Here is a 13,963-nt window from a genome sequence, read left to right as displayed (position 1 = left end):
ATTTGTATACATTAGAAAACTTGAATTGGGACATCCTGCAGTACTTTTAACTTGTGGTACTTTAAGTACATTTTGATACCAATACTTTTGTACTTCTACTCAAGTAAATGTTGACTTTTACGGTACTTGTATTTCTACATTGCAGTTTTGATACTTTTACTTAAGTAAAACATTTGAGTACTTTTTCCATCACTACGTGTATGTGTGTGTGTGTGTGCATGCATACTCACAGTATCTCAGTGTTAGTGGGAATATCGGGGGGAATCTCTGTGACCTCACTGCCCTCGCAGCAGAAAGAGTTATCGGCTCTTTTATGCCGGCAAGCCGTGTGCCCTCCAGGCAAGCTCATCACCACTATTATCATCATCATCAGCATTTTCATCAGCATCACTTCAATCTGCGTTCCTCTTCCTGCGCTTGAATGTTTATTTACCTCCGACGAGCCTTTGCTTTGCATCTATCTCTCTATCTTTTCTCTTCTTAATGCTTAGCTGTTGGGCCTGCTGTCGTTTTCTGGTCTTGCAACTATTCTCCAGCGCTTAATTATCTCTCACTCCATCTATCTTAGCAGGGTCTACGTGCAAAGGCCTTCTAGAAGAGTTCTGTTGTACACCTGTGTGTCTATCTCTCTCTCTTTCTGTCTGTCTGCTAATGTGTCCAGAGAGAACAGGAATGAAAGTTGTTGTTTCTCTCCATGCTGTGTAATGAGACATGAGAGTGAATGTGGGGGCGTGTGTGAAGCTTTGTGGGAGTGCGAGATAGGAGGTCTCTGTTGAAAAGTCTTTGTGCATGTGTGCATGTGTGTTTGCGTGTATCTGTGTGTTTGTGTGTGTGTGTGTGTGTGTGTGTGTGTGTGTGTGTGTGTGTGTGTGTGTGTGTGTGTGTGTATACGACCGTACGTGCAAGTGTGCATGTGTGCGTAGATGCGATTGTGCGTGTGCGTGTGTGTGTGTGCGCGTGCGTGGGTGCGTGCGTGCGTGTGATCCTGCAAAAAGGTACGAGCGCAGTCATGGGCCTATGGGAGGAACAGTGTATACCATTATATTCTTCCCACAACCAGTTCAAAGATAGGACCAGGTTTTATGGCTGACACATAGATGACTTTACATTTATTTTTGTAGGTACTGAACAAGAACTATTATTATTTCATGAATATTTGAATTCTAAATGTCAGAACTGAGTTTATACAGCATAACTTTGAACAGATAGTGTTTTACCATAATGAAACGAGTAGATGGACACATTCATGCTTCTGTTTGTAACAAGAAAACAAAAGAGCATGTGTATACAACACGAGGAAAAAAGATAAAACGGACACAAAACCCAGCTGCTAATGTGACCTTGGATACGGATTTTCACAACTATATTTTAGATACAATTTATACACTCCAAATAAAATGGTTTCTTTCATATTTCTTTCGTCCAATTTCACTCATTTATTTTAAAACATTTGCATGATCTCACCTTATGACTTTATACTTCCTTAACCCATTGAGACCTGGAACTGTCTCATTTTTAGATTTGAGCTAAAAAGTATTATTTTACACTTTGGGCTATTCAAAAATAGCAGATATACAAGCTCATAGCGCGGCACTCGGTGCCGCGCTATGAGCTAGTAGATCTGCTATTTTTGAAAATCGTGAAAATGTGTGCAAATCTATGAATATATATATTTCTAAAGCAAACATTTTTAACTCAAATCTTTGCTTCTGGGGGTCCCTGGAACAACATAATTTGATGGGAGTCCGCGGCCAAATACATATATCTTTAGGGGTCCTTGACATGAAAAAGATTGAGCACCACTGATATAGAAACAAACGTTTTTCAGAAAACTGTTGAGATTTAGGAGACATCAGGTCTCAATGGGTTGAATTAAGATCAACGCAAATTCGTTTGTCATTAGACATTCAAGACAAGAGGATTGAATGTAATAATAAAACAAAGTGATAATAAAACCGTAATGGAGTGAGCAATGAGCATCAGTCAGTTTTAAAAGCAGGCTTTGCCACTTAGCCACCTCCCTAAACCGACAGAAAGCAGCTTTCAACTATTAAGCTTTAATGTTTAACCCATTAAAACAGGGAAAGCATCTGCGTGACTTTAGATTTGAGCTAAAAAAGCATTATGTCACACTATGGCTATTCAAAAATAGCAGATACAAGCTCATAGTGCGTCACTTCGTGCTGCTCTATGAGCTTGTAGATCTGCTATTTTAGAAAAATTATGAAGATTTGTGCAGCGCTTTGGCCTGGACCGCTGGCGTAGGCGTAGCGGACAGTGTGTCGCGGGTTCGAATCCCGATCCCCACGGCCTTTGCTGCATGTCACCCCCCCCATCTCTCTCCCCATTTCCTGTCAGCCTACTGTCCAATCCTATCAATAAAGGCATAAAAAAGCCAAAAAACACAATCTTTAAAAAAAAAAGATTTGTGCAAATCTTTGAATATATATATGTTTAAGTGAACATCTTTAACTCAAATCTTTGCTTCTGGGGGTCCTTGGAACTAAATATTTTGAGATGAGTCGGTGGCCAAATACATATCATTTTGGGGGTCCTTGACATGAAAAAGTTTGAGCACCACTGATATAACAACATACGTTTTTCAGAAAACTGTCAGGATTTAGAAGACATTTGTAGAATCGACCTCAGGTCTTAATGGGTTAAATGTTCTTCACTGTCAAGGCCGAGCAGAATGGGCCTGAATGAGCTATTAAATATACACAACGCTTTGTGTGATTATAATGTATAATTAGTATCAATGCAGAGAGAGGAGATGTTTAATTCATTTCTTTCTGATTTCCTCTAGTCTTGACCGGTGTCCTTTTAATTCTGACCCAAAAGTTAAGCAGACTAAACTTAATAATTGATGCTGATAACTTATTTGCCTTTTTGAAGCACAAATGAATGTTTTCAGACCTTGATTTAATCTTACAATTTCCACAAACAGGTGTGCAACTTACAAAGTGTCAAGGTCAGAGCAGAGGAAGCACAGCATCATTTATTTTGGTTCACTTTATACCTCAGAAGGAAAGCTGGCAGTGGCTCAGGCCGACGGAGAATGGAAAGTAGGTCTGTCACAATTATTACATAATCGCCTAATCACAATCATTTGAGATAATCGTACTTATTTTTGGATAATCGTCATCATCGTTTCCCTGTTGAGAAAGGTTTAATACATTTTGAAAAATGTAAAAAAAAAGCGACACATTGTGAGCTTGTTGATTGGCTATTTACACTATTTTGTAATAGATTTTGAGTATAAAATATTAAATATGGCGTATTTTGGCCATAATACATGATTTATTTTGACTTATCGGTATCGGTCATTGACAGTCATTTCTTTTTTTGTATTTAAGTTTTGTCATATCTGCCCTCGTGCAACTTTTGTTTACAAGGCCTAAAAAAAAAAACACACAACTAAATCGTTAATCGCAATTATTTGTATGACAATTAATCGTCAAGTAAAATGTCATAATCGCGACAGGTCCCCAGTTCGATCCCCGGCTTTGCGTCAGGGTGTCCTTGAGCAACACCTGTCTGGGGACGTGCAGGCCAGGACAGACTCAATCACCAGGAGTCACAAGACTCTCCCACCCAGTGTATCTGTCATTTAACCGATTGAGACCGGGGACGCATCTGTGTGTCATTTTTTGGATTTCTTTGGCTATTCAAAAATAGCTGAATTGTAGATCTGCTATTTTCATTTTTTTATCGTGAAAATGTGTGCAAATCTTTGAATATTCTTTAAAGCAAACATATGTAACTCAAATCTTTGCTACTGGGGGGTCCCTGGAACAAAATATTTTGAGATGGGGGGTCCGTGGCCAAATACAAATGTTTGAGAACCAATGATTATAGCAACATAAATTAAAAAAAAAAAAAAAAAGTTAAGATTTAGAAGACATTTTGTAGAAGCCCCCTGAAGCAAAATCATTATCACGATTCTTCAAAAAATAGAAGATCTACAAGCTCATAGCGCGGCACTCAGTGCCTCGCTATGAGCTTGTATATCTGCTATTTTTGAATAGCCAAAGAAATCTTAAAATGACACACACAGTAGCGTTCCCGGTCTAAATGGGTTAACCTTGGCTACAGGAACACATTGCACCCTAAATCGTATTGCCATCCCAGCAATAATTCTTGCTCTGGTGACGTTCTGGTGACGTTCTGAAGTAAACACTGACCATGACATAGAAAAACAATACAACAGTAATAATGAACCTATTTAAGGTAGGCTCTTTGGTTAAAATAAGTGTTAAATAGCTCTATATTCTACTCATTGCTATAGAGTGTTTGTTCAGTAAAAGGAGTCTCCCATGTCTCTCCAGCTCTTTATTAAACAGAAAGGGCATTTTCAGTGCTCTCTCCTGATTGGCTTAAATGTTGTCACCTACCTGAAAATGTACTATATTCTGTTTACTAAAGAGCTGGAGAGACCCCTGTGACCCAACAAACACTCTGTAGCAATGATTACTATCAGAGTATAGTACTTTAACCTTTTTAACCAAAAAATAAAAAATATCACTTACCCTACCTTTAAAGTAGTAGTTCACCCTAAAACATACTTATTTTCTATCAATTACACACCCAAGCCTTGAATTCATGTTTTCAAAGCCAATATATGTTGACTTGCAGAGTCTCCTGTTGATTGATGACCCGATCACAAAATTATTGTCTTAGGAATGCGACAGAGACCAAAACATCTCTATGAATTCAAGGCTTCATATAGGGTGTGTAATGGATAGAAAATGTGTTATTTCTTGGGTGAACCACTCATTTAATATATATATTATACATATTTACATATTTTATCTAAGAAAGAAAGCATTGCTTTGGATGATTTGGCAAAAGAAAACCAAGAAGATATTGCGATCAAACATGCTGATGCCTTACTGTGTGAAAATGTGCTCTTATTAATTTTTTTCTTCTTTTTTTTTTGCATTTTCTAATTAAAATAACCTGCATAATTTACAGATTTCTGTGTGAGTTTAGGCCTAGCCTACTCACAGACTTCTGCCAATAGCCTTTGCCTATAATAATAACCAACACCAGCTTAACCTCCAGCTTAAATATACAGTAGGTGAAAATTATTACTATATTTTTCATATTTGTCCAAACAGTTTTTTAAATAGCCAATCTACAAGCTCACAGCGCGTGGCAAACATCGTAGATCTGCTATTTTTTAATGGCGGAAGTATAAATCAGGCTTAAGTGGTTAAAACTTTGTAGGTTCAATCCAGTGCTGTAAAGTAGCTAAGTACATTTACTCAAGTACTGTACTTAAGTACAATTTTGAGGTGCTTTTACTTTACTGGAGTATTTCCAATTTTCAGTACTTTTACTTCACTACATCTCAGAGGCAAATATTGTACTACGCTATTTGAAAATAGCCGATCCACAAGCTTGTAGATCTGCTATTTTCAAAAGATTTTTTACATTTGAAAACTTGTGAAATGGGGACGTTCTGCATAATTAGTACTTTTGCTTTTGATACTTTAAGTATATTTTGATGCCAATACTTTTACTCAAGTAGGCTACATTTTGAATACTTTTACTTATGAGGCGACTTAGTATTTCTACAATGCAGCATTGATACTTTTACTAAAGTAAAACATGTGAGTGTACTTCTTCCACCACTGGTTAATCTCTGTTTGATGAGCACAGGTTACTCGTCCAGCCCCTTTGCTCCTGTGAATGCAAATGAGGCAAAAATGCTGGCATAATTAAAGTCTAATTAAAAGTCTCCGGCTCCTGTCTGAGACGTTCCCTGTCAAGCAGAGAGGCCTTTGTAGCTAAAAACCCAATCCCAGCATGCTATATTATCAACAATGGAAAATCACAGATAAGGGAGCTTGTTATGCACTGAGCACCAGTCTGTTCATGGGCCTATGGGAGGAACAGTATATATTATATACAGTAATATGCTCCAGTTCAACAGTTCAAAGATATAGATCGAGTTCTATGGCTGATATATACACAGATAACTTTAAGTTCATTTTCGCAGGCGCTGAACAAGAACTGGATATTTTGTATACTAAAAACCTTGAGCTGAGTTTTCAGCACGACTTTAAACAGAGATGATTTTTTTTTTCATACCATAAAGAAATGCAATGATGGACAAATCCATACCACTGTTTCACAGCAAATCCATACTTGCTGTGAGCAGATAGCCGTCACACGCACGCCCGCACGCCTGCATGCCTGCACACACACACACACACAAAAGATATTGATCCTTCTTTAGTCTACCTAATTACATACACACCTGCTTTCTTACGAGCCTCTGCCACTCTCATTGACTGGCAGCTGACATCAGCCTTGCGAGTTCAGGCGCTAAACCCTGCAAGGCTTTTTCATTCTTGCAAAGCAGTGCGCCGTGGTAGCTTTTGGAGGTCATGGACTTATTGATCGCCAAGTCCAAGTTTCTCTCTCTGTCTCTCTGTCTTTCTCTCTCTCTCTCTCTCTCTCTCTCTCTCTCTATCTCTCTCTCTCTCTCCCCCTCTCTCCCCCTCTCTCTCTCTCCCCCCCTCTCTCTCTCTCTCTCTCTCTGTGTCTCTCTCTCTCTCTCTCACACACGCACGCACGCACGCACGCACGCACGCACGCACACACACACACACACACACACACACACACACACACACACACACACACACACACACACACACACACACACACACACACACACTCTCTCTCTCTCTCTCTCTCTCTCTCTCTCTCTCTCTCTCTCTCTCTCTCTCTCTCTCTCTCTCTCTCTCTCTCATATGTTAATAATCATGTCTTGTTTGTGCATGTACCAGTTCTGTAAGGTAACAGAGCAATGAACAATATGATCAAAAACAGAACAATGTTCCTCTGAGGTATTCTGGAATGTTGAGACAAAAAGGAAAAATGAATATTTGCATCCTGTGTGTTGAGCATGATGACATTTCTGCTGGGACGGCTGTGCAATTTGTTTTGTGACTAAGCATACAAGAGAGATGGTACTTTTACTTACTTCTACTCCACTACTTTATCTCAGAGGCAAATATTGTACTTTTACTCCACTACAATTATTTAAAAACTTTAGTTACTTACGGGCCATTTGAAAATAGCCGATCTACAAGCTCACAATGCGTCGCATCGCGACTTGTAGATCTGCTATTTTCAAAAGATATTTATACATTTGAAAACTTGTGAAATGGGACATTCTGCATCATGAGTACTTTCTACTTTTGGTACTTTAAGTATATTTTGATACCAACACTTTTTTGTACATTTACTCAAGTCAATTTTTGAATTCCGGACTTTTACTTGTAACAGAGAATTTCTACTCTACATTGCAGTATTGATATACTTTTACGGAAGTAGAAAAATGTAATACATTTTCCACCACTGGCATGTACTCAGCTCCTATACCATCCTACACACACATAGTTGCTTTAACCCACTAAGACCGGGAACGCATCTGTGTCATTTTAAGATTTCTTTGGCTCTATAAAAATAGCAGATATACAAGCTCATAGCGCGGCACAGAGTGCCGCGCTACGAGCTTGTAGATCTGCTATTTTTTTTTAATCGTGAAAATGTGTGCAAAACTTTAGTTTGAATATATATATACTTTTTTAAAGCGAAAGTTTTTAACTCAAATCTTTGCTTCTGGGGATTTTACATATGTCTTCTTTTTTCTTTTCTTTTTGTTTTACTTATGTTGCTATATTTTCAATGGTTTTCAAACTTTTTTCATGTCAAGGACCCCCAAAATAATATGTATTTGTCCGCGCACCCCCTCCCATCTAAAAATATTTTGTTCCAGGGAACCCCAGAAGCAAAGATTTGAGTTAAAAATGATTTGCACAAATTTTCAAGATTTTTCTAAAAAATAGCAGATCTACAAGCTCATGAGCTTGTGTATCTGCTATTTTTGAATAGACAAAGAAATCTTAAAATGACACACATGCGTTCCCTTCCCGGCCTTAAAGGGTTAAATATCCCAAGGCCTGAATCATTCACTTCTCCTGGTGACAGGAGGGGAGATTTCCAGAAGCTATATAGAGAGGCTGCAGAGGGGAATACTGTATAATGCTAACAAACGGAGGGAGAGCCAGTCTGTGTGGCCCAGATCTGCTCCCAGCTCCTCTCATGGGGAGAAAGGGGGGAATAAGACCATGTATTATTATGGTGCAGAGAGAGTGCATGCACACCGTTGTGCACGGGAGAGTAGTTGAAGATACCAGTGGTGGAGGAAGAAGTACTCAGATATTTTACTGAAGTAAAAGTAGCAATACCACAATACACAAATACTCTGTTACAAGTAAAAGGCTTGCGTTCAAAATGTTAATTGAGTAAAAGTACAAAAGTATTGGCATCAAAATATATTTTAAGTACCAAAAGTAAAAGTACTAACATGCTTGAAAATAGCAGATCTACAAGCTCACAACAAGCTCACAACGCGTCGCGATGCGACACGTTGTGAGCTTGTTGTGAGCTTGTAGATCTGCTATTTTCAAATAGCCTATGTATATAATAGGGATAAAGTGGTTAATGTATGTTCTATAATGTAATAATTCATATCTGCAAAGTAACTAGTAACAAAAGTGTTCAGATAATTGTAGTGGAGTAAAACTACAATATTAGCCTCTGAGATGCAGTGGAGTAGAAGTAAAAGTATTGGAAATTGGAAATACTCCAGTAAAGATAAAATACATAAAAATTGTACTTAAGTACAGTACTTGAGTAAATGTACTTAGTTACTTTACACCACTGGGGGGGGGATAAGACCATGTATTATTATGGTGCAGAGAGAGTGCACACTGTGCACGGGAGAGTAGTTGAAGATACAATGTAACAGTATAGTGTGAATTGCCTGTGTTTTGGGAGGCATGCATTATCCCATTAGGACTGGGAACGCATCTGTGTCATTTTAGATTTTTAGCTATTTAACCATTATTTTATACTTTGGGCTATTCAAAAATAGCAGATTTACAAGATCACAGTGAGCTAGATCTGCTATTTTTTGAAAAATCGATTTTTAACTCAAATCTTTGCTTCTGGAGGTCCCTGGAACAAAAATATTTTTTTACAAATGTTCGCTTTAAAAATATACATATTCAAAGATTTGCACACATTTTCACGATCTTTAAAAAAAAATAGCAGATCTACAAGCTCATAGCGCGGCACTCGGTGCAGCGCTATGATATGAGCTTGTAGATCTAAAATGAATGCCAAAGAAATCTAAAATGACACACAGATACTTTCCCGGTCTAAAGGGGTTATACATGTATCTTACAGCATGAATTCATTGCATCGTTACTGTACATGGCTTTTGCATAGCATTGCACTGAAGGCAGTTTATATACGGTGGTATACATGCACAATGCACATACATATGCGCATACATAAGATATGCTAATTAAAGGGGGTATCATGTTCTGCAGGCAGTTGATGTGCCTTTTTTTTTTTACTCTGTGGCAGCTAGAGAGTAAAAAACACCTTACTTAACATCTTATTTTGTTTCTGTGTGAATGCAGTTACTGTACTTGTAAACCATTCATCAACATAATATTTTTTAACCACGTACACTAAGCGGTATTTCATACGTCATCGTATATGATGACGCACACAGTGAAAGAAGCTGATCTACAACACATTGTGAGCTTGTAGAACTGCTATTTTAGCTAAAAAAAAAAAGATTTGGAGACATGGAGTGGGGGTGGTCCTGAGCTACAGTAGTTCACCTGATTCACTCATTATTAGCTCTGATAATTGCTGAAGATAATTGGCCCAAGAGTTCAAAACTTGGATTTTGGGTAGCTCAAAAATCCAAACTGTTATCCCTATCCACCTGGATGAGGATGAAAACTTCTGAACTCTTAGCAGGGCTGAATCAGAAGCAGATACACACCTCTGGGGGATGGAGGTACTATAAAAGAGGACTGCCTCAAAGGTCTCTGCTGTCGGCATGTCTCATTTTTGTGTTGAATGATGAGTACAATGTTATATCCTTTCTACTCACAGCATGCCATGTGCACAGCTTCTCTCTCTCTCTCTCTCTCACTCACACACACACACACACACACACACACACACACACACACACACACACACACACACACACACACACACACACACACACACACACACACACACACACACACACACACACACACACACACACACCTTTCTCTTTGCTATAGTCTTCTTTGGATCTCTCACTGACATGTCCACTGTTAGTGCACAACTATGATGAAATGCAGTGTGTGTGCACACACACGAGCGTGCGTGCGTGAATGCGTGCGTGCATGCGTGCGTGCGTGCGTGTACTGTATATGTGTGTAGTACTGTGGGAACTTCATGTGAAGGACTGGAAGTCTTTGTGATTTATTCCTCTGCAGGAAGTAATCTGTAGCCTTGAGCTCTTAAAGCAGTTTGCACACACACACACACACACACACACACACACACACACACACACACACACACACACACTTGCAGATCGGTTTGCTACACAGACAGACAAGACAGACAGACAGACAGACAGACAGACAGACAGACAGACAGACAGACAGACAGACAGACAGACAGACAGACGCACGTACACACACACACACACACACACACACACACACACACACACACACACACACACACACACACACACACACACACACACACACACACACAGCGCAGAGACAGGGACAGGGACTGTGAGGCGATGCGACCGAGAGAGACTGCAAATGAGAGAGAGAGGAGAAAATGTCGAGACAACCACAAAAGAGAGTACTAACAGTAATAATAACAGGTGAGCACAGGTACATTGTACACAAAGGAGAAGTGATATCCTCATACTGAAGATACCAGTATATGTCCTTGTATTTGAACAGAGTTGTCCATGGACCGCAGCCGAAGTGACGTCATTGGCCAAGCACTGTTCCATTTCATTCACATTCAGACAGATAGAGAGTTTTATGCATAATTCATGGAGCTGACGTCAACATTGCCAAAAATGTGCTGTATTTCTGGGTGGATAATGCCGGCAAACACAGATATACAGTACATTTACTCAAGTACTGTACTTATCTACAAGCTCACAATGTGTCGCGATGCCACGCATTGTGAGCTTGTACATCTGCTATTTTGTAAAGTTTTGTAAAATGTATACATTTTAAAACTTGTGAAATGGGACATTCTGCATAATGGGTACTTTCTACTTTGGTACTTTAGTACATTTTGATACCAGTACATTTTTAATTCCGGATTTAGTAACAGAGCATTTCTACATTGTAGTATTGATACTTTTACTTAAGCAAAACATTTGAGTACTTTCTCCACCACTGCAGATATAGTACTGCCCCTCCCAATGGGAGCACTGGGGCAGTACTATCCGTGTTTTCTGGACTTACAGTATATTGTTATTGAGTAGAAATCTATTATTCTGTACCCCCAGGCGGATCAAACTATAGACGTAGCTAGACACTTTATCATGCCTGGAGATACTGCCCTACCAGTCAGTCTGTTTACAAACATTCTGATTTGGTCTGAGCGTCGTACGGTGTTGTCCCGTGCCTCTACAAAGCTCACAACGCCACCACGATGTCACGCAACGTGTCACGATGTCACGCAACGTGTCACGATGTCACGCAACGTGTCACGATGAGACACAGATGACGCGATGATCAGTGTTGTATTGGTGATTTTGTTCGTGGTGGGCAGGGTTGCCAGATCGGCGTATTATAATTTCCCCGCAATATTGTATTTGAAAATAGCCGATCTACAAGGTCACAACGCGTCGCATCGCGACGCGTTGTGAGCTTGTAGATCTGCTATTTTCAAATAGCTGATGTATATGTTAAAGTGCTCATGTGGCCCATAGTTGCTTCTTTTGGGCTGGTTTTCCTAGACCTGGTTGCTTGTTTCTCTCACAGAATCTGGCAACACTGGTGGTGGGACTCTTATTTTAATGACATCCCGCGCACGTCGCTTAACACCTTACACTACAGGTCACACAATGGATAATTGATACGCATCTAGGCTCATTCCTATGTTAATTCATGCTGGTGTGAAACCCGGCAGTCAGGAGCCTTGGTAAACGTTGTTGAGGTGTGAATTAAAGGAGAATTTCACCCCTGGAAGAACTTACAGTCACTCAATGTTAATAATATTTGTAGTAGATAACAGTAGCAACATTTGAAATGTGCACCCTATGGCCAGAAAAATATAGAAGTCTGCGTGTTTGACTGGGGTTTGACTGGACTGCTGCATTACTACAATGACCATAATGCTTTGGGGCACTGCCCTTCCTTGTGGGGAGGGGAGGCTGCGTGGGGGTGTGGTCTACATTGTAGTCAGGAAATAAGGTGAGATTAAGAGACTCTGAGGAGTCTCTTTATCTCTCTACCTCTCTCTCTTTATCCCTCTGAGGATATGGATAAAAATCTAAAAATACAGATAAAACACAAAAACCACACCAGGATCATGTTTATGGGTCCTAGACCTAGATAAAAATAGGGTTTTAATGCAAAATCGGCGAAATGTCCCTTTAAGGGTTGTTTTAATTCGATGCGTGTGCGTGTGCGTGCTCCTGCTCAAAATAGGGGTTGCGCGGCGTGTTACCGCGTCCCATGACCAATGCATCTCTGCCGATGACACAACGCCTCACGATTAAGAGCTGGTAGATCGCCTACCTTCGCCACAGGCTACCGTCACGCGTTTAAGTATATAATCAGGCGTATACACAGCATGTAAATAAGACAGATTTCTATATTGTCTAGTATAAAATTAGAGCCAAACTGGCTTGTTGAATATTCATAATGCGTGTTGATCACTACACGCGTTATAACTGATTCCCGTTTATCCTTGATGTGTTATTTTGCTCTCTAAATATAGTGGGCATCTCTTATCTGTCTCTGTGCGGAACATAACTGTGGTCAAGGACACCGCGGAGGCAGATGGTTGCGGCGTAACAAGAAGCCTTCTGTTTGAGCCCAGACGATATTATCCGCAATAAGAACAACTTCAGCTAGAGAGAGAGAGAGAGAGAGAGAGAGAGAGAGAGAGAGAGAGAGAGAGAGAGAGAGAGAGAGAGAGAGAGAGAGAGAGATGGGATTAATTTATAGGGAGGGAGGAAGGGAGGATGGGAGAATAAAGGGACAAAGGGAGAGAGAGAGAGAGAGACACAGATAGCAATAGAAGGGGGATGCTGTTCAAACAACAGCTCCTTAGTTGTAACTCCTTTCACCTGCATGGAGGCCATGCGGTTCAACGGAGGGATTTTTCATCCGGCAAAACAAGACACTCTGCAGGGACTCTGTCACTGCACTGAGCCGTACTTAAAAGCCTAAGTGTGTGTGTGTGTGTGTGTGTGTGTGTGTGTGTGTGTGTGTGTGTGTATATACCAGTAGACAACAAGAGTGTTTATGTGTCCCTGTGTCCCACTTGGAGGCGAGCAGAACTCGGGGGAAATAAAGGCAGCTCTCCAGTCTCCTCCCTCGCATTGATGGAAGAAGCTATATAGGGGTGAAGAGATGAGAGGACTGCAGAGATTTAGTACCAGCATGGTCTTTCTTTCTCCTGCGAGCAGCCAGACGACTTGACTTAGCTTCACTTACCGCAGACGTGGAGAAGCAGGAACCGGGCTTGGAGGGAGCAGGTGCATCATGATGCCACTTATTATACAATGGATGCACCAACGCATGCCAAGCCAGGGCAAGACGCAGTACTGACATTGTGCCACCGGGTGGGAGCAGTAACAAACGCACAACACGCCCTAGACACAAACGCAGACGCACACACACACACACACACACACACACACACACACACACACACACACACACACGCACACACACACACGCACGCACGCACGCACGCACGGACACACAGACACACGCACACACGCACACACGCACACGGGAGAGGTTTTCATTTCACTTGGGTAATATTTTATTTACTCATTTTTAGATCTTCAAAACTATTTTTCATAATA

At 40.4% G+C, this 13,963-nt stretch overlaps 1 protein-coding gene across 1 annotated transcript in view; it reads right to left on the bottom strand.

The window, feature by feature from the left end:
• fshr (follicle stimulating hormone receptor) overlaps positions 1-13,636 on the bottom strand; it is a gene marked incomplete at both ends in the record, with an annotated part of 28,588 nt that extends 14,952 nt beyond the window's left edge. Inside the window, 2 exons of the mRNA XM_084078349.1 lie at positions 13,374-13,484; positions 13,587-13,636. Coding sequence (XP_083934475.1) covers positions 13,374-13,484; positions 13,587-13,636 — 161 coding nt within the window. The remainder of the gene's footprint in view (positions 1-13,373; positions 13,485-13,586) is intronic.
• Between the last annotated feature and the right edge of the window lie 327 nt (positions 13,637-13,963).

The sequence above is a fragment of the Gymnoscopelus microlampas genome, assembly GCF_963454915.1.
Source record: "Gymnoscopelus microlampas genome assembly, chromosome: 14".
Classification (NCBI taxonomy): Eukaryota; Metazoa; Chordata; class Actinopteri; order Myctophiformes; family Myctophidae; genus Gymnoscopelus; species Gymnoscopelus microlampas.
The sequence above is the reverse complement of the archived record's forward strand: the minus strand, read 5'-3'. Positions and strand labels throughout refer to the sequence as shown.